At 34.6% G+C, this 19882-nt stretch overlaps 1 protein-coding gene across 2 annotated transcripts; it reads right to left on the bottom strand.

Annotated features, from left to right (window-relative positions):
• Positions 1-329: 329 nt before the first annotated feature.
• Positions 330-19551, bottom strand: DCUN1D5 (defective in cullin neddylation 1 domain containing 5). Of its 2 annotated transcripts, XM_072611246.1 has the most exons (9): positions 19144-19528; positions 18559-18766; positions 16536-16627; positions 11545-11615; positions 10980-11071; positions 5779-5887; positions 5578-5682; positions 4091-4193; positions 330-669 (listed from the first exon to the last, which is right to left on the bottom strand). In XM_072611246.1, the coding sequence occupies exons 4-9, from the start codon at positions 11584-11586 to the stop codon at positions 614-616; spliced, it is 507 nt and encodes a 168-aa protein (XP_072467347.1). In that variant the 5' UTR covers positions 11587-11615; positions 16536-16627; positions 18559-18766; positions 19144-19528; the 3' UTR covers positions 330-613. The 2 variants fall into 2 exon arrangements, with proteins under 2 accessions (XP_072467347.1, XP_072467346.1); XM_072611245.1 differs by lacking the exon at positions 18559-18766 and having other exon boundaries at positions 19144-19551.
• Positions 19552-19882: the final 331 nt, after the last annotated feature.

The following is a 19882-nucleotide window of genomic DNA, read 5'->3' as shown; positions in this document are numbered from 1 at the left end:
AGCCACTCAGAGCTAAAAAGTTGTAGGATTCTCCATATGCAAAATAATTTAATAATTGCAACAGAAAAACAAGCATCAAAGATTCAAAGTCAACAATTATTCGTCCTAATTGTGCACAGGGAGGTATAATTAGCCTCATTATCAGAAAACCATAGTTTTCTAATTATTCTAACGCAATTAGAATAATTACAAAATAATATTTAAATTATGTCTGTTAAGGGTTAAGTCTTGAAAATTCAAAAATTCATAGTAAAGTAGATTTCAGATAATTAGAATGTCAAATTTGTGATTTATCAAAATAAATACTACACTTACACTCAATGGACATCTTCACTTAAAAGCCTTTGTCACAAATCTGAATCTTTATTGTTCTGAAATAAAAGTTATAAACATAACTCAAAACATAAACTTCAATTTTCAGTCTCAGAAGAGGTGTGGTTCAATGCCCATATCACATGTAACAAGAAAACTTCCTTAAAAAAAAGGAAAAAAAAGTACTATAAGAAGTCTTTCATAAGAATGAAAATGCGCCCCTTGGTTTTTTCCTCATCTCATTTTAGTTTGTATACAGGTGGGCATCAAAAGGTCTGCATTTTCCTCATTATAGTTCTTGCTATGACACTTGACGGACTTTTTGCCACTCAACAAATTCATCAAGAAGAACAGGCCCTAAAAATATGAGGGGGGAAAAAACTGTTATTAGTGAAAATTAAGTAAGTTTTATTATTCTATCTAATTACCCAAATCATTCCAGGACCATTTCAACACCCACCCTCATCCACAAAAACTTTTTTCAATAAAACTTTCCACTCTTCTTCATAAAATCTCATTTTATCTATGGTCTATACTCCATATTTCAGCAGTATGAAAGACTAATAAGACAATCCTAAAAAGAAGTAGAATGTTAGAATCACAGGACATCTGATTTTAAATCAAGTAAAGAATTCTTCTAGTTCCATTTCCTAACTGTAGAAATACCCTCTATAAAATCCTCAATGTGAATACTTCACTACATCAAAATGCTTTCTATTCTTATTGTCAGAAAGTTACATTTACATAAAACTCAAAAGAGCCTCTTTATACCTTTCACTCACTGGTCTTAGTTCTGTCCACCGCAGCTAACCTACTAGCTCTTCCCAGATGACAGATCAGAAAGAAGCTGAAAGTAACTATCCTATTCCCCCTAAGATTTCTCTTCTTCAGAATAAAAATCTTTCAGCCATTCCCCATGAAACCTAGTTTCAAGTTTTAACATGTGGTCCCCAGAACTCAACAGTACACTAGACCAGGCCTGCCCAACACAGAACTACTGGGCTACTTGCAGCCCACCAAAGGACTTCAGGCAGCCCAAGAAAAATGTAGGGTTGCCACTGCATACTCTTGTTTGTCACATAACACACAAAAATCAACCATCGTCAGTCTATCTCCAGTCTAACCTATCTGCCCAAAGTTTGAAGTTGTGCAAGTCTGCACTAGACCATGGTTTGACCAGAGAAAAAGAAACTAGAACTATTACTTCTTTTGATTTAGATTTGCTTCCATTGATGCCATCTCCGACTGCTCTAAGTTTTTTGGTAGCCATATCCTAAAGTCAATGAAAACTCTTTAAATTCCCATGCTCCTTCAATCTGGTACTTGTGCTGCTGATTTGTTTTTAGTTTAAGTGCAGAAGTTCTATCTCTATTAAATGTTATCTTAAGATGCTCCCATCTCTACTAAATGTTATCTTAAGATGTTTCCCCCCCATCACTCTAGGCCATTTATCTTTGAATTATCACTTTATCATAAACATGTCTATCACTCCTTGAAGCATGTCAAATGAATTTGTATGCCTTGTCCTTTAATCCAAGTCATTTTAAAAAATGGTGAGCATGACCAAGACAAGGACAGAATACTTGTCTGATCAGATCTAGCCTCTGTTTCTTGACCTCAGCCATAAAGATGATATCAAGGTTGTCAGTTATCTCACTCAAATACATATATGTTCTTTCTGGCACATACCTAGAGTATTCATTCCTCTGATGTACAAGTACAGATTAAAAAAGCAATGGAATTATAACTGGAAGAATTAGGTTCTAACCCAAGTTCTGAACCTACTATGACCATGGGTAAGTTACTGAACCTCTCTGAGCTCCAGATGGCTCATCTGTAAAAGGAGAATGACAATTCTCTTGCTAAGTACCTAATAAGGCTAAAAAGGCATACAATAAACCTTAAAGTACTATTTAATGTGAACTATTAAATTATTAGAATATATTAATTAAGTTTGGGATAGCACCATGCTATCTCCCAGTGATTTGTTTTCCTTTATTACAAAGCATATTTAATATCCATTCTAAAATTTTGCCAGAGATGAATATAAACACCAAAAGCCTATACTTTTCTGAAATGTGCCATACTCTTTAAAAAATCAAAATATTTGCTATCTCTACTTTCCTAGCATCTCTCCCAATGTCCAAAATTATTTTAAAAAGTCAACAACAGTGTTTCTGCCATCACATAGTCAAAGTGATGGCGTTACCTTGGGATGGCATCACAGTATGGTGGAAAAACCATTAGTTAAAGGGTCTGGCTCAAGTCCTGTGCTTTATTATAAATCTCACAATTCTATGTAAATAAGGTACTGCTGCTACAAGCCCTGGGAAATAACACAATTTAGGCAGACAATCTTAAGTAATTTAAAATGTTAGTTTCTCTTTTTACTATCTCTTCATATGAGCTTCAATAGTAACTTGGATAACATTTGTTCTACTTTTTTTAGTCTGATGATCATATGTCTTAATGTAAAAAGTCTATTCTAAAGGATGTCATCAAAGTATTTTGTATTGCCTATAATACATACCTAAAATACAAGCAAGCTAGGCAGTATAGTAGGTATAGCACTAGACTTAGAAATCAGGAAGACTTGAATTCAAATCCTGCTTCCAATACTTACTAGTTAGCTGTATGTCACTGGGCAAGTCACTTAACCTTTACCTGCCTCAGTTTTTTCATTTGTAAAAGCGGGGGGATAATAAGCACCTATATACCCAGAGAGGATCAAATGAGAAAATATTTTTAAAAGCTCCTTGCAAACCTTAAAGCACTATATAAGCACTAGCTAATATTGTTGTTTTTATAGTGTCTAGACCAGGGATGGTGAAACCTGTGGCCTCAAGGTCGCATGTAGCCCGGTAGGTCCTCAAAAGTGACCCTTTGACTGAATCCAAACTTCACAGATCATTCGGCTGCAGATTCCCCACCCCTGGTCTAGCACATAGCAGGCCCTACATAAATATTAATTATCATCATTTTTATTATTACTAAGTCCTATTCTGATGCATCACATTATGGAGGTGATTTGTGCTGAAAGCTCTTCTAGTTAAAAGCAAGTTTTGGGAAGGGCTACCAAGGTAATACAAGTCTGGCAACAAAAATTATTTAAGAGGCCAGATTAGTTTGGAGAAAAAGTTGACCACTAGGTAATGAATTTTTCTGGCCAAAGAAACTCAATTATTTCTAACTGTAAAGTAGTTCCATGAACTGTGCTGGTGGAAAGTGTGCCCACAATGCTAAAAGACAGCTAAATGAATAATGTATCTTCCTTAATACAAAGTTGAGGACTCAGCAGTTAGTGCAATAAAATGCTTTCACAAAATGTTCTCAATGCAAGCTTCTGTAAGGACTTTTTTATTAAAAAAGAAAAAAAGTAAAGTTGTTCATATTTGGCCATTGTTTGTGGGTGAAGGGAATAATACTCACTGGATGAAAAAAAATTTTACCGTTCTGGTACTTCATTTTCTTCAATAAGACAGAAAACAAGGATATCAATTCAGATTATCTTTATTTCTTTATGGAGCTTTTTGAAAAATAATTAGGTGACTATTCTCTAAAGGAAGGTAAGTACTGAAAATGTAGAGCATGGTAAATAACTGGACTTCCAAGGATTTTAAATGAGTCACAATAGCATTCTTTTAAAATACTATCAAATTAAAATATTGTTATTTTCATTTAAGAGAAGTTACCATTAAATTTAAAATTATGCAAATGACAAATACTACAGAATCAATTCTAAGAACAATCTATTTTCAGATCAAAAGTTTATACTTACATGCACCATCTTCATCATAGTTACTAAGATCTGCATGGACAGTTCTGCTGAATTCTAATACATTGTACCACTGATCTTTGTTCATAACTCGATATTTCGATTGCTAGGAAAAATGGAATATAGATACTTGGAATACTATGAATGCATTTATTGACTGATGAACACACCCTTAGTAAATTATTTTTTCATTTTTCTTAGGGTCACCCTAAGTATTTTGTTCATTTTTTTTTCAAATAAACATTTCTCGACCCCTTAAGGATACTGATTATATACATTTATACATATATATAATTGAGGCAGAGTATTTCTTTATATTGTGAAATCTGCTTTTAGTTGTATTTTAAAGATGAAATGTTTGAAATACTAAATGTCTTTTGAATTCCTTGAAATTTCTTCTTTTCAAAACTAATAATGAGAAGAAGGCAGTTGAATTCCCTGCAGGGAACCTTGCTTCTAGTTCTTAAAAGGTCTGGATCTACAAACATTTACAACACATAAACTTTACACCACTATATCTCACTAAGGCAAAATTTAAAGAAAACTATTTTTATGAACAAGCTGCAGTGAATATGTTTTCAGTGCAAAAAAAAAAAGGATCACATTATTTGGAAGAAACCATGAGAAACGGGAAAAAATAGTCAATAGACTTGTAGGACAGGAATCAAATGGAGAAAGATCACAAGCAATTTTTAAAAGATAGTACCCTATAGACAAAACATATTATTTGCTAAGATACTATCCCCTTCAAAGGAAAGAAGATTTATACAGCAACTATAATCCAAACCGGTTTCTGGATATGCCATTAATAGTCACTCCCCAAATATATAAGCATATAATCATAGAAGGACTACGTTCTGGTTGAAACTATCAATTGAAAAACTACATTATGATATAACAAGTATTCTGTGTATATTCCAACTTTGGAATTCTTAGAAGAGAGTAAAAGTCTTATGGTACTTGGACCTATGGATCATTATTAATAATTTTAATATAAATAAATGCAAGTTTATAGATTTTACTTTGGAATAGCTTAGATGTGGTACTTGTAATTATGGCTCATTATTAATAATTTTAAGATAAATAAATGCACATCTATGGATTTAACTTTGGAATAGCTTGGAGACTACAATAAACCCTAATATTAAGATGTGCACCAGTAACGAGTAAAAGAAAAACATTCTTACATTTCAAAAAGCCCAAGAATCTGTTTTGCCACAGTAAACACACACAAAGAGTTTTGGGCAAGGCAAAATATTATATGCAATAATTTGGCAATGAAGCACAAGCCTGGTTTCAGAAATTAACTGCTGTTTTGTAGACTATCAATCAATGATATCCATGTGTACTACAATACTCACTACTATATTTAAATAGCCTGGAAAAAAGTGTAAAGTCTGAAATCTCTCCTTAAGTCTTAAAAGTGGGCTGGATTCATGAAGTATATGCTAATGAAAAACTGGACATTTTCAAAATAATAAACAAGATACCTCCAAGTACTGGTAGAATACTGAAAACAGTGGCCATGTCCTTCCAAGCAAAAGAGCTAACATAGATTTAGCAGTATCAATATCAAGGCTTCTCTGGTCCTTATCCTAAAATTTGGGGGAAAAAAATAATTTGAAAAAAAAAGTACGGCCTTAGTATATAGGATTTTCTTTAAAACCACTAGATATGAAAATTGCACCTACCCTTGCAAAATCAAAGGCATATCTGTAGATATTCTTAAAAGATGAAATATCATTCAATTGTGAGCGCAAAAAATCAAATTTGCTCTGTAACTTTTCTGTGCAGTCACACCTTAAATAAAAATTAAATTTTATAATCAAGAAAGTTAAACAAAATTATAGTCAGGGTACAAGCAGAAATGTAATATATAAGTATTTAAATAATTAAAATGAGATGGAATATGCCAATGTTTATAAATCTGTAATAACAAAATACATGTGGTATGGTTTATGCTAAGTACTGTACATGGCATTTTAAAAAATAAGAATTTACTTAATAGATTCTTAAATAAAAGTCCAATCTTTTGATAACTTTCCAGGAAAAAAAAAACCCACCTATTTTGACACAAAATACCCTTTTTCTCTACCTCTCTCCATCCAGGCAGACAGAAATGTTCATGACTAGTTCTTTAAGCACTTGGAGTTGTCTGAGACACACAGGTGAACTGATTTGCCCAGGGTCAAACAAGTGTTAGTGGTAGAAGTGAAATATGAATGTAGGTTTTCCTGACTTTAAGCACAGAACATTAAGTACTCCATTACACTATGCTACCTTACAAATACTTTAAAACATGAACAATAGAACAGTATCTTGACTACAATATCACCATTTTGAATAGTTAAAACTAAGGCCAATACAAGGGAACTTAACTAGTCTGGCCTCTACTTGCCTATTGCTCTGAAAACCCCTTCAGGCAAATACCTGCCATAAGAAGTAATCCACAAACTGTTTAAAAACAAAACAAAACATGAGTTTTAAGATGCAGAGATGAGAGAAATTATATTAGTATTCCAGTCTTAACTTCAAAGATATACTTTTGATGAACAAAAGCCAAAGCAAATAATATTACTAATAAAATGGTGTAAAGTGATCTGCAAACTGTAAAGGAAGCTATAAATCACCACTGTCATCATTCTCCCCCACTACAATGTAAAACCCTTTGAGGGCAGAGACTATTTTCATTCATCTCTCTCCCAAAGTCATATCAATCAATCAAGTATATAATAAGCATACGCTATCTGTCAAGCACTATGGTTAGGGAGTTAGGAAGACAAGTACAAAGAATGTAACAAGCCCTATTCACAATAAGCTTACATTCTAATGGGGGAGACAAGTACATATAAAAGTGTATACAGCATAAATATAAAGTTAGTAAATACATACACACACAGAAAGTAGTGAAATACAAAACAGTTTGGGAAGAAGGACATTAGCACTTAAGGTTTCATGAAGAAGACACATTTTTCAAAGTTGAGACTTGAACTCTGGTCATCTGACTCCAAGTCAGTCCAGTGTGAAAAACTGGAAAAAAAACCAAATGACCAAGAGTTGGCAAATGACTGGGCAGACTGATACATTAACAATAAAAGAGTAGACCTTCAAGAGACACAAATGTGAAAACAATACATAAAAATGGAACATTCTATAGGAAATAAGGCAAAGTAAAAAATGTCAGAGAGCAATATTCGGGCCATTACAATCATTTTCAAAATGTTCTAAAATTCTAAGCAGTAATAATAATTTCCATAATAGTAGGGATTGTGCCATACCAAGTGTTACTAACAAATGGCAACCACCATTATCTTTTCAAAAGGACAAGTAAAAAAAAATACTATCAGAATATACAAATAACATTCAAAAATGTATACTATGAAGACAAATGAATAATCTAGGAAAATCAATCTGACATCGTTTCTTTGTAGATATTATATTAATTCCCTGATACAAATATTTATATTAAAAGTAGATTTAACAACCAAGATAAACTCAAAAGGGTCTATAACTTCATAATCCTAAAAATAGTACATTAAAACAAAAACAAAAATCTTGCAAACTACACTTAGAAAGTTAGTCAACTTTTTCTAAAATTATACACATGTATATACATGGATATGCGTATATGTGTTTATATGTATAAAAACAAGTACAGAAAAGATCAATTGTTCTTTATATTTTCAACAAAAGAATATGGGTTAAATTACAGTGTGAAGAGTTTTAGAAGAAAAATATATTGAAGATTATCAAGAAAAGCTGTATAATCTTCTTTTCCTCCAAGGAGATCTTAAAAATCAGAAGACTTATGTACCAAAAATAGTTAAGTAAAGTTCTCCCTAAAAGTCATAGACACTGACTAGATTAGCATTTTCCAACAAGTATTCTGTAATGCATTGGTACATCTCAAGTTAAATAGACTTCAGTCTAAACTTTGATCCCTGGTCTTTGTCTATATGCCTGCCTCTTTCTCTGAATACTCTTCCCCAAAATAAATCCTTCATTCTCCACAATAAGGACCAAATTTTGGGTTTAACTTTGGTACTTTGGCTTGAAATTCCTAATGTATATCCTCTTTCTCACCCTCACTCCTGATGGTATCTTGGCTAACATTACTACTGCTAAGTTCTAGCTTTCACTTGTCTCTTTTCAGCATCAAAGTCAAGTAAAATCTTTTCAAAACACAACATCCATTCTTTCCCCAGAACTATTTTTTCCTTAGTGGATGAAGGGAAAAACCCTTCCTTCCCCAGTTATACCAAAACTTGAAAAGCAAAACCCCTCATGTCCTGTGATTATTGAAAATTATGTGATATATAAAAATTATACAGTTTCTTGGAGAAGGTAAAAGCAAAGTTGGAATGAATGTTTTTTCTATAGGGCTAATCTTAAGAGGAATATAAATAAACAGAAACATTTAACAACAAAAGTGGTCAAAATATGAATAAAGAAAAAGGCAATTCTGGTTTGTATAACCTAGAAAAACCAGGTGGCTTGAGCTAAATATTTAAATTTACCAACTGCAACTGAAAGTGCCTATTTACCTACTAGAGTTACTGAAAAAGTTTTAAAGGAGTACCCTAACACGGTATATTAACACATAGTGCATTATAATAGTAGTCTTCTTATATCTGATGTAAGAGACTGTCCAGAGCAGTGGTCAGTGTTATCCTTGGAGACAGGAAGACCTGGATCCAAATCCTGCCTCTAATATATACTATGTGACCATGGGCATATGATTTAACATCTCAGTGACTCCCAAAAATGTGTAAAAGTTATAAATAGCTTGGGCAGAGGATATCAGGGAGGGAGCTTCTGTACTGGGATTAGGCCAAAGCGATGAAATCTGAAGTTTAGACCAAGATCACACACAGATACACACAGACAGACAGACAGACAGACAGATGGACAGACACACACACGGTATTTGCTGTTACCTGCTGTATACTCCTCAGCTGTACTCTACTACAGTTTCCTCAGGTATTACACTTAAGAAGCTTTAAATAATCAATATCTTTTCCAGAAAATAATTAAAGAAATGACTGAAATTACCTGGACAGGTACGCATTAATTAAAATCACTGTGTACTGCACATGGAAAAGCACACAACAAAGACTTGGTGAATTAATAAAAGGAAAGACTGCTTTGCAAATGGTAGTTGAATAACTGAGGATCAATTAAGGCAATGAAATTTTACTCTGCTCTAAACAAATAGATCATGCAGCAAAAAGATAAAACCTAGGATCAAATATTAGGATTATTCAAACATGCCTCTTCTCTGGACTATGACTTACTCTATTTTATTCTGCTTTGAAAGATGCCTAAGATGACTGAATAAGCCCCATGCAATGTTTATGGTCTGGTTAATTATTGTTCTTGTTAACAAGAATGTATTATAGAACAAATTGCTAAATATTTAGAAATAAGTACTAAAAAAGTTTTATTTTTTAAATTTAGCTTTAACAAGATTTTTATATATCCTAGATTTTGCATAATTAAAACAAGGCATTGTCATGACATTTTTGGTTAAAACAAAAACCAAAATCTACTGTAAATTAAAAGCCCCAAAGCATTAATATAACCAATTAACAATGCTGTAAGATGTGATCATAGGCAGTTATAAAATATAATACTGAACTATTCAAAACTGATTTATAGTCAATTTATAGTGACCTATGCTTATTTTCTTTCAAACATCTAATAGAAATGTTCTTTCAAACATACTAATAGAATCCATAAAGGTTTTATATTCCAACTATTTACATCATATTGATGAGGAAACAGATATTTTACACTGTTCCACATTTTCAAAGACAGGCTGAACCAAACAAAAAATAATCAGTTTGTATGAACACATCCTAAGTGATAACTAGAATTACTTTTACATGTAATAATGTGATTAAGAAATGGCCACTACTTTATAAGAATGGCATCTTGTGTGCAAACACAGAAACCAAAATATGGCTCTTGCCAGTAAAGACTTTTATAGAAGTAAATGTGTACTGACATACTTTGGCACTCATGACAAAACTACTAGATAATAGATGATGCCCGTATTATCTCAGTGGCATGACAAAATAGAAAAAAAATGTAAGACTAATGAAGTAAAAAGAATATTAATCATTTAACTACACAAAACTAAAGGTGAAAAAGAACACAGGGTTCAAAATCTGGATTCAAATTTCAGCTCTGTTATTTACTACCCAAGGAAATGAGTGGTGTAATGTAATAGAGGGCCGGATTAGGAGTAAGGAAGACCTAAATTCAAATTCTGCCTCAAACACACAATACCTGTATGACCCAGGGCAAGTCACAATTCAAGATTTAGTTTCTTCATCAGAGAAAGGAGGGGATTAGACTAGATGATACAGAACCTTTCAACTCTAAAATCCTTGGATCATCTTCAAGGATCAAAGTGAACTTCAGAAAAAGGAGGCCTGGATGTAAAGATACTCAGAGAATAACCCTCCTACAGACTCTATTCCTATATGCAGAAAATGAGTATCTAGATTCCAGAAATAAGTAAACATCCTATTAACCTATGAGTCCCTAATTAACCTATTAATTCCCTAATCAAAACAATGAATTTTAATAGTCATGTATTATAGTGAGGAGGTATTTTTATCCTTCAAGTATAGAGTTAATGTGTTAGCATATGGGCTAAACTAAAACCACAAATCAAAGTTGGGAAAGAAAAACTTTTACAGATATCCCCTCAGCTGTTTATTATAATTAAACTGAGTCAAATACTTCAATCAAAGATTTACAAACACCCATTAGTGATTCTGAGAAAATTATGGAACACAAAACATCAGGTAAAATTTTCAAATAAGCTATTAAATTAGTTGTTTTTGATGGTTTTTATTACTGTTTGTTTTTAAAAAGCTCTTACTGTAATGAAGTCATCCCCTTTAACCATTCTTCCTTGGTAAAAAATCCCATGCTTTCAGCCTCCAATTTCCAGGCTAAAACTAACATAATAATCTGAAAAGAACAGAACATAAAGAATGGGAGTGGGGAGAAAGAGAGTTAGCATAGAGATAATAAGTTCTGTAGTTCATCATGGAGAACATTTTGACTTAAATATTCCAATTTTTAACTATTAATATAGCCTTTGGAATTATCAAAAATTCCATATTTTAAGGAATTTTAGAAGGACAAATTCCTGTAGCTAAAACATTCCATCACCATTAATTGAAGGCCTAATCTTTCTCTGTTTACACAAGTTATTTTCTGATGGAAAAGAAAAATAAGAATCCAAATTAAATAAGGAACTGGAAAATAACAAAGCAAATCCATGGTAAAACAGGCAAAGGAAAATCATATAATTTTGGGGGGAGATGAGATGGCAGAATTAGGAGCCTTATACATTATCTAGTCCAATCCTCTCACAATAATTTACTTAAAATAATTCATTTTGACAAGTTACTCCCACCATACTCAAAAATAAAACATACATTTTCAGGTTCAACACCAATATCTTCACAAAACTTTTCCATTCCTTCTGGCCCTACAACTTCATCAGGACCTTCAAAAACAAAAATGAAAAAAAAATCTATAAATATCTATTGTCATATAGAGTTTAATATCTATAAAATTAATTACTAGCAAATTACTAAATAAAAAATTACTAGCAATCACATAAATTTATTATAAAAAATGAAGAAAATTTTGAACTTCTTTACTTTTCTGTATAAAGCTTTCAAAATTCAGGAATAATGAACTCTTTTGAATAGTAAATCTTTTTAGTAAATCACTTTACAATATGAAATATAATACAAAACTAAAGAAGACTTTAATAAATGACCAGTTCCAACACTAATCTGACACATGCACTAAAAGCAATCAAATATTTTCTGAGCATCTACTGTGTATTAAGACAATGTGCTATGCATAATGGGGTACTCAAGGAAGTATAAGATATGATACCTGTCCTCAAAGTATGCACCAGTTTAAGAACTGGTCTATTTAAGAGTCAGTCTATAATTAAGATTTGGAAGGGACCTTAGTTCCAAACCCACTTCTTCCAAGTGAAGATGAAGTGATGAAAAATGATCTCTGAGGTCCCTTACAATGCGGTTATTCTAATGAGCTGGAATGCCCTACCTTAGTAGGAAAAGTCTGATTCCTGAAGGAGCTAATATCTATCAATGATCTAACCTACAAATGAGCAGAGTGAATCCAGTTGAAAATTCTGCTCTCATCATAAAAGTCTGTTAATCTAACTGAAGGCTAAATACCTTTGTAGGACTATTAGTATGTAAAAAATAATTTTAACTCTAGTAAGGGACAAACATAGTGTTATTTATTCTTTTGTTCACAAAACTGATTATTGGTTCCTTTAATATTCCTTTGGTAGGTTAAGGACATTGAATGACAACAGGGACTACAATTAAATACAAACCATTATATTTCAAATAGAAATATTTATTAAAACAATCTATTAATTCATTGATGATATCCACTAATGGATATTAACCTTGACAGAAAAAAACTATAATCACTTTAGCTTCATATTTGAACTTTAACTAATCAAATGCCAATTTTTTCTCATTCCATTAGAACAAAGAACAGTTAAGGTTCCATGTGTAAGATGTATTACTAATAGTCAACACTGACATAAATAGGAAAATAATCAATACATATGAATAAGAAAGCATAAAGTTTTCTAAATTAAATCTTATGGTTACATAATAAAACTCCAAAGTAAGAGTGAAAAACAAAAGGAATTGCAAGGCTAAAAAAAGTACTATAACTCTGTTTTGGAGTCCAATTTTGGACAAACATGTTCATAAAACTGGTGTGAATTTATAAAAAAAAGCAAAGAGAATCATGCCCAGGAACTATCATGGATTCATTAGGGGCAAGTCATGTCAGACAATCTTCATTTCCTTTTCTGATAGTTACTAGACAAACAGCATAGTTTTACTTTAGCAAAGCATTTAATAAGAGTCTCTCGTTGCTATCCTTATGGAGGAGAAAAATATAGACTAGATGAGAACAGTTAAGTACATTCAAAATCGGTTGACTGACCCAGTCAAACTCACAGAATGGTGAGTATTTGATCAGCAGTCTAGTAGAACACTTAGAGGGTTCACTCCTTTCTTTATTGTTTACTTCATGGAAGGTATAGGTATCAAATATGCTGATAACACAAACTATAAGAGACAATTAATATATTGGATTACAGACTCAGAATCCAGAAGACCCACTGCATATAAGCCAACCTAGTAAAATGAAAATAAGTATAAAGAATTGTGCTAAAGTACTGAACTTGGGCTCAAATAATAAAGTGCACAAGTACAAGATGGGAAAGACTAGGACAGAAGGTAGTCCTTATGGAAAAAAAAAAAAGACCTAGGTCTCTTATTGGACTGTAACGTACAGTGGTCAGTAGTATGATGTGGAACTTCCAAAAAGCTAATACAATCTCATGATACAATAATAGAAGTTTAATGGACAGATTAAAAAATATAAAAATACTACTGCAGCACCTATAGGGCCATAATGTGGAATACAGTGTTCAATTCTATGCACCATATTTTAAAAGGGACACTGAAAAACTGAAGTGTATTATCACTAGTTCAAAATAGGATGATTCCATGGGGGCATTATTTTGCAGAAGTTGGGGATATAACTTGGAGAAGTAAAGAATGCCATACATCACAACTCTTAAAAAATGATAGGCTGCTTGGGGAGGAAGCATGTGGGGTAAGTTAGTTAGTTCCCCATCACCGCAGGTCTTGAAACTGAGGCTAGATGGACCAAGTAATAAGAATAATATAGGTGGAACTACAGTAAAGTTTGGGTTTAATTATCTCTGAGATTCCTTCAAACTCTTCAATTCCATGATTCTAATTTTTAAAAGCAGTTTGAAATATTGGTGTTAGGATGTACTATAATAGATTGATTACTCTGGTGTTTTGGGGCTTTTTTTATAAATTGCTTGGCCCAGCAGTTCTAATGATAACATTATTACAGCACTACAAAAATGTACTTGGAAACAGTCTGGAATGTATTCCTCACAATTCTGCTTTATTACCAAAATATTCCTGTTGGATTCCCTACACCTCTTTTATGCTCTTGAATGTACTACATGACGGATATGGTCAGAAAGCCATAAATCTTATAAAAAAATTTAATTATGCCATGTCTCTTGTGAACAAGGAAGACAGAAATGGTGAGGTCACATTCATAATTCTTCCTTCTTTTACAAAATAACTAAAGTTTTTCCAGTTTAAATGTTATACTGCAAATAGCAAAAAGAGATCTCCTAAACAAAGCATGACTTTCCTAAATACTGAAAGTGCTGTTTAATAAATCATGAACTAATATCAAGGTCATTCACGTGGCATGGCTTAGTGATAACCAAGCACTACAAGTAAAACACGATTCCAGTTTCCTGTAATTTTTAAAAGGAACAGTATGGTCAAAACACTTTCTGATTATCTTGTGTAGTATGATGCTGATTACCCTAACAAATCTGATAAATGCTAGCTGGCTGACATCAATTTTGTAAAGATCTACATACAATCTAAAATATAATCTAATCATAACTGGCATGTTAATTATGCCCTTTGGTTCCTCTTTTCATATATAAAATGATAAATAATACTAAGTTCTATTTCATTTAACCACTTAAAGGAAAGAATTTTCTTTTTGTAGACCATGAAAACTAAATGAAAATAGTTAAAAATTGGTTTAGTGCCTATCTACCTGTATGCTCAAAAAGGGAACATGGGAAATTAACAAATAGAAGTTACCATTTGAATAACAGTTTCCCAGAAATTAAGTGTATTCATTTTGGTGGGTGTGGGTATTTTTGTTCTTACTGAATTATATCCTTCTATTCTATTGAAGTAGTATGATCTGATCACCTTTGGAGACAAAATTAATTCTTCTAGTCAACTCAGCTATCACTCATCAAATGAATATTTCAATGCACTAAAAGTTAACCTGAGCCTGAAAAAATGAACTCAATCTTCAATTTACCCCTCAGGGTATACTTTAAGAACTAGGAGAATCACACTAATTTAGCTCGCTCTACTAGATACTTCTATATTAGGGCACTAGAATTCTATTCTTATTCTCAACTTTTCTAAATGACCTCCAAAAGTAACCCTTTAAGAAAGATACATCAAGGATCAAATAAATATCTAAAGATGGACAAGAGCTCAGAAGCCATCTTGTCCAATATCCTCATTTTACAGATAAGAATACTGAGGCCCAGGGAAGTGAAGTGACTTGCCTAAATTGTGTGCTTTTATTCACTCTTCTGCAAAATAAAATATACTAGCTAATTTGTGTTATTTATACACAACAGGCCTTCTGCAGTACAGAACTAATATACTTACCAAGATCACAAGAATGTATCTCAATAAAATTTAGTGATAAAATAATTACAACTCTTTTTAAAAGAACAATGTTCTGTTTTAAGAATTAGAACTGCTTATTGTAATGTAATTTAGACTTTGGGTATTTTTATCCAGTAGGAAAATGAGCATCTGACAATCTTAAAATTAGTTCTCCTCTTAAAAATACCAGATTTGTTCCATATTCTCTAAGAATAAGCTAACTGAATCCATAATTTTGTATCTTAGGAAATATAAAATTATAATTATATAGTAAGGTCAAAAATTTTAAATAGCCATGAAAGCACAATCATTAATACTAACATCATAGAAGAACTGCTTTTCAAGAGGAAAGGTTATATCAATTAAATGTTTATACTTACTACTGTAGAAAGTAACTTATAAAGTACAAAACCATTAAAAAAAGGATTTAATAAAAATTCTATTGCATTATCTGGTGGCCTTCATAAGTAAATTAAGATAAAGGATGATTTTTCTTCTTCTCTATCAAGTGCTAGGTCAATTTAACCAATATTTTGCATAGCAGGTCAACAATTTGTACAGTATAAACAACTGAAGTTCATTCCCTTCCAGTGGGAGTTTCTGGTTGTCCAGAAATACTAGATGATAATAGTGTTTCTCTAGCCTCCAATAAAATTTTCCTGTTACTAAATAACTTTCTGGTTCCATTCAGATACTCTTGGGACCATCAGCTCAAAAAAAAAATCACTTTTTAGAAAGAAATTTAGGTTGAATTTACAACTCTATATATACACATACAATGCTACTTCAGGTAACCTGTATTTAAACAAAGATTCTAGATGTCTTATTTTAAACAAAGCCATTGTGGATAATTCTGTTTTATAAGTGATAGGGAGGCAGGTGGGAGAGGAGGGGTTGGGGAAAGTGGGATTTGATTTTCAAAAAATTATGTGCCTCCAGTTGAAAAAAATTTTTTTTAAATTTTTAATAGCCTAATATGTAAAAATGTTAATGTTAAAAAAGAGTAAAAGCATATTATTTTTCTTATGTTTATCACATTAATTCAAATGTTAAAAAGTCATGTGATAGCAATATAGTTAAGGTTATTTCATTACCTGCATATTCATAAAACCAAGCCAGGCACTTCTTGCTTGAAAAATGCTCCTCTCCACTTATTAGTTTAGCAGGGACTTGTGATCTGCAATAGCTTTAAAAAAATACACACACAAAGAAGTCTAAAATGTTATTTTTTTCTGAACACTTAAAAATACGTATAATTTCCATTCAAGTCCAACTAATTCAATTTAAACTTAACTGTCATAATGATCAATATAATTTGTTATAGCAGAGAAAAACTGAATGTTACTACTAGAAATCTGAAATAGGGTAAATCAAATAATTTTTGGCTAACAAAATCAAAAACCTCTTTGTGGAAAATACCATTTATTATGAAATTTGTTTCAACAAAGTAAAGACTTTAACATCACTTGTCCAGATTTCAAAATATCCTAGATGAGAAGCAGGATAGATAATCTAGTGGTCTGAATATATAAGATTGGTCACTGGAAATTTCTGAACCCTATCCTACTATTGACGTACCGTGCTTATTACTCTTACAAGGATAATTATATTTACCAAGATATTTCATTAAAAAATTAGTAAATGTTTCATACACATTCAGGAAGCAAAAATCTACATACTTACATATACATACACATATATATACACACACACACACATATATATACACACACACACACACATATATATATATATATATATATATATAATACACCCAAGTGTTTTCCTAATCTCACCACGCATCCCTCAAAAAAATTAAAGGATTATCAATAATCTACTTAAGAAGGTAAAAACATAATCTAGACCTACAGTTCTGAGTCAAAAGCTTTTTGATCTAATCATCCACTTATTTTTAAAATGTGTTTTGTTCACACAAACAGCCTCAACAATAACAGATGATGCTCCTTCCCAGATCCTGTCTTAATATACTTAAAATAACTTCTATTATCTAAAAATACTGTGAAAATAGTAAAGCTGAAAATATGATGACTTAAGATCTAGAGTTACAGAACTTTAAAACTAGGGATACAGTTTTTAATAGACACATAGTTATCATTGCTTATCATTGAGGACTCAAATCAAGACTTGCTGAACTAGTGAAAAAAGTTAGTTTAAGGAACTGAAACTTGCTCAGCTTTCCATGCAAACTTATCCTTAATTCAGGATAAGTTCAAGTATAGATAAAGCATAGAAAAACATAGAAAAATTAAAAAAGAAAAACAAATGATCAACACTGATGAGATCCAGATATTCAGCTCCCTGGAAAATAGTTAAATTAATGTTAATACAGTATAATGGTACTAACAGAAATGCCTTCTGCTTAGAGGCATTTAAAAATACAAGTTCTTAAAAATACAGGTTCCTAAATATCTTTGATGGCAGATAAATTACTTGAAATATTAGTCACATGCCAGACTTAGTAAAGCACAGGAAGCAGTTTTCTAAAGAGCATCCATTAAACATGGAGTAGAGGAATGTCATTCAATCAAAATGCAGAATGAGGCAGCAATAATTACCTCATTAAGACAATACAGAAACTAAAGTGTCACTGATCACCTTAATAAGCAAATATATACTCTTAGTTTCTTTTACTAAGGGACAGTAAAAGAAAGAAATGAGGCCTGTCAAGATAGAAGGCTTAAATAACCATGCCTCTCCCATCTGCCAGTACTGCTACTAGAAGAGCTAGCATCTAGCGCTTAGGAAGAGAACTCTTATCTTCACCTTTACACTGCTTTCTCAAACCTCCCATGCACTGGGCACATGCAAGCTTATCCAAGGAAAGGGAAAAAATGTATCAATTCCCCAAGCCTGAAGTGCTAGGTCAGGGCTGTGCGGTCTCAAGGAGCTAACCCCCCACCCCCACCCCAGGACACACTCCAAGAGCATCACAAGCCCTCAAAGACACTCCTCCGGCTAAGCCTGGTCTTTTCCTTCTCCGGAGGGTACACCAGATAGCTCTCAAGTAAACTGCTACCATTTATGAGAAACCCTAACAACATGCTCTTGAAGCGGCGGGAGGCGGAGGGGTTTGGGCACAGGTGAGACGTTGGTCACCTTAAGGCAGAGCAGTGCAAGCCCCACGCATCGAGGCCCCATAATTTAAACGCCCTCCTCCAGAGATCTCCTAGGTTAAAACCTATCCTTCACAGAGATGTCAAGCTGGGAGGTCGAGGATGGCAGGGGCAGTTTTCCTTTCCTTTGTACCACACCCAAGGCAGTTGTCAAGTCAAGACTCCTCAAGCTCTGCTCCTCCCTTCACACTCTGTAAAGAAATTCCAGGAGGTGACCCGGGCAGGTCTGCACCCCTGCCCCGGGAGCATCTCAGGAGGGCTGGGGGGAGGCGGGCGGGCTCTTCCGCGCCCCCACCCCCTGGAAGGGGGGAGGTCTCGGGCCGGGGCTCGGCGAGCTTGGCGCGCGCGCGCACTCACACTCACACTTCCCCCCGTGGGTCTGAGGCCGAGGGCCTTCCTTCCCCTCCGAGCCCGGGGCCCCCTCAGGCAGCGAGCGAGGCTCGGGCAGGGCAGGGCTGGGCTGCGTCTCCGCCGCCGCCGCCGCCGCCTCCCCCTGGCTCCCGCCCTCCGGGGACGAGGCTACGCAGGGCAGGGGCAGAGGCCGGGGCCGGGACCGGGGAGGCGCTACCTGGAGATTTTACACTTCTTGAGGCCTCCGTCTTCCGCTACCGCCGCGGCCGCCCCGGAGGATTTTCTCTTCTTCTTCACCGGCATCTTCCGCCCTCCCCCGCGGGGCGGGCAGGGGAGCGGAGCCGGCGGAGAGAGGGGAAGCCGTGCGCGGGCGGCCCCTCAGCCCTGGCCCCAGGTCCCCCAAGAGAGGAGGAAGAGGAGGAGGCGCGGAGACGCCAGCCCTGCCCGGCCCGGCCAGATGCCGCCGCCGCCTCCCTTCCTGATTCTCGTTCGCTCCCTCCTATGGGCACAGCGGCGGCCCCTGCGGCTCAGCCTCGGCGGTGGCTGCTCTGGCCACAGACTCCAGGAGCAGGAGGCTCAACACGACCCGGACACTAATCTACGGAGGAGGAAGTGACAGCAGCGGCGGAACGGGTCATTCGGTGGGGGCGGGGTCAAGCTCTGGGCTCCGCCTTCCGAAGGCGTGGTCTGAGCCTGGGTGAGGGAGTGGTGGGCGGGACTTAGGTGCACGTGTTCTTTGTCAGTTCCACACGAGGGTTTTCGAGGGTATCGTCCCCTATGCTCTCCACAATGTGGGTTCGCAGAAAGGCAGTGTCACTATGATAACCCACGATGGGTCCTAGTTGGCACACAGTGATGGTATGGGGAGCCTCCGGCACCAAGGCAAAGGTAGTAAACTGGCAAGGTTTGTCTCAGACAAGTCAATCACTAAGAGCTTACTGTGTGCCAGGCACTGT

The sequence above is a fragment of the Notamacropus eugenii genome, chromosome 5, assembly GCF_028372415.1.
Source record: "Notamacropus eugenii isolate mMacEug1 chromosome 5, mMacEug1.pri_v2, whole genome shotgun sequence".
Taxonomy (NCBI): domain Eukaryota; kingdom Metazoa; phylum Chordata; class Mammalia; order Diprotodontia; family Macropodidae; genus Notamacropus; species Notamacropus eugenii.
This window is presented reverse-complemented; position numbering and strand designations above follow the sequence as displayed.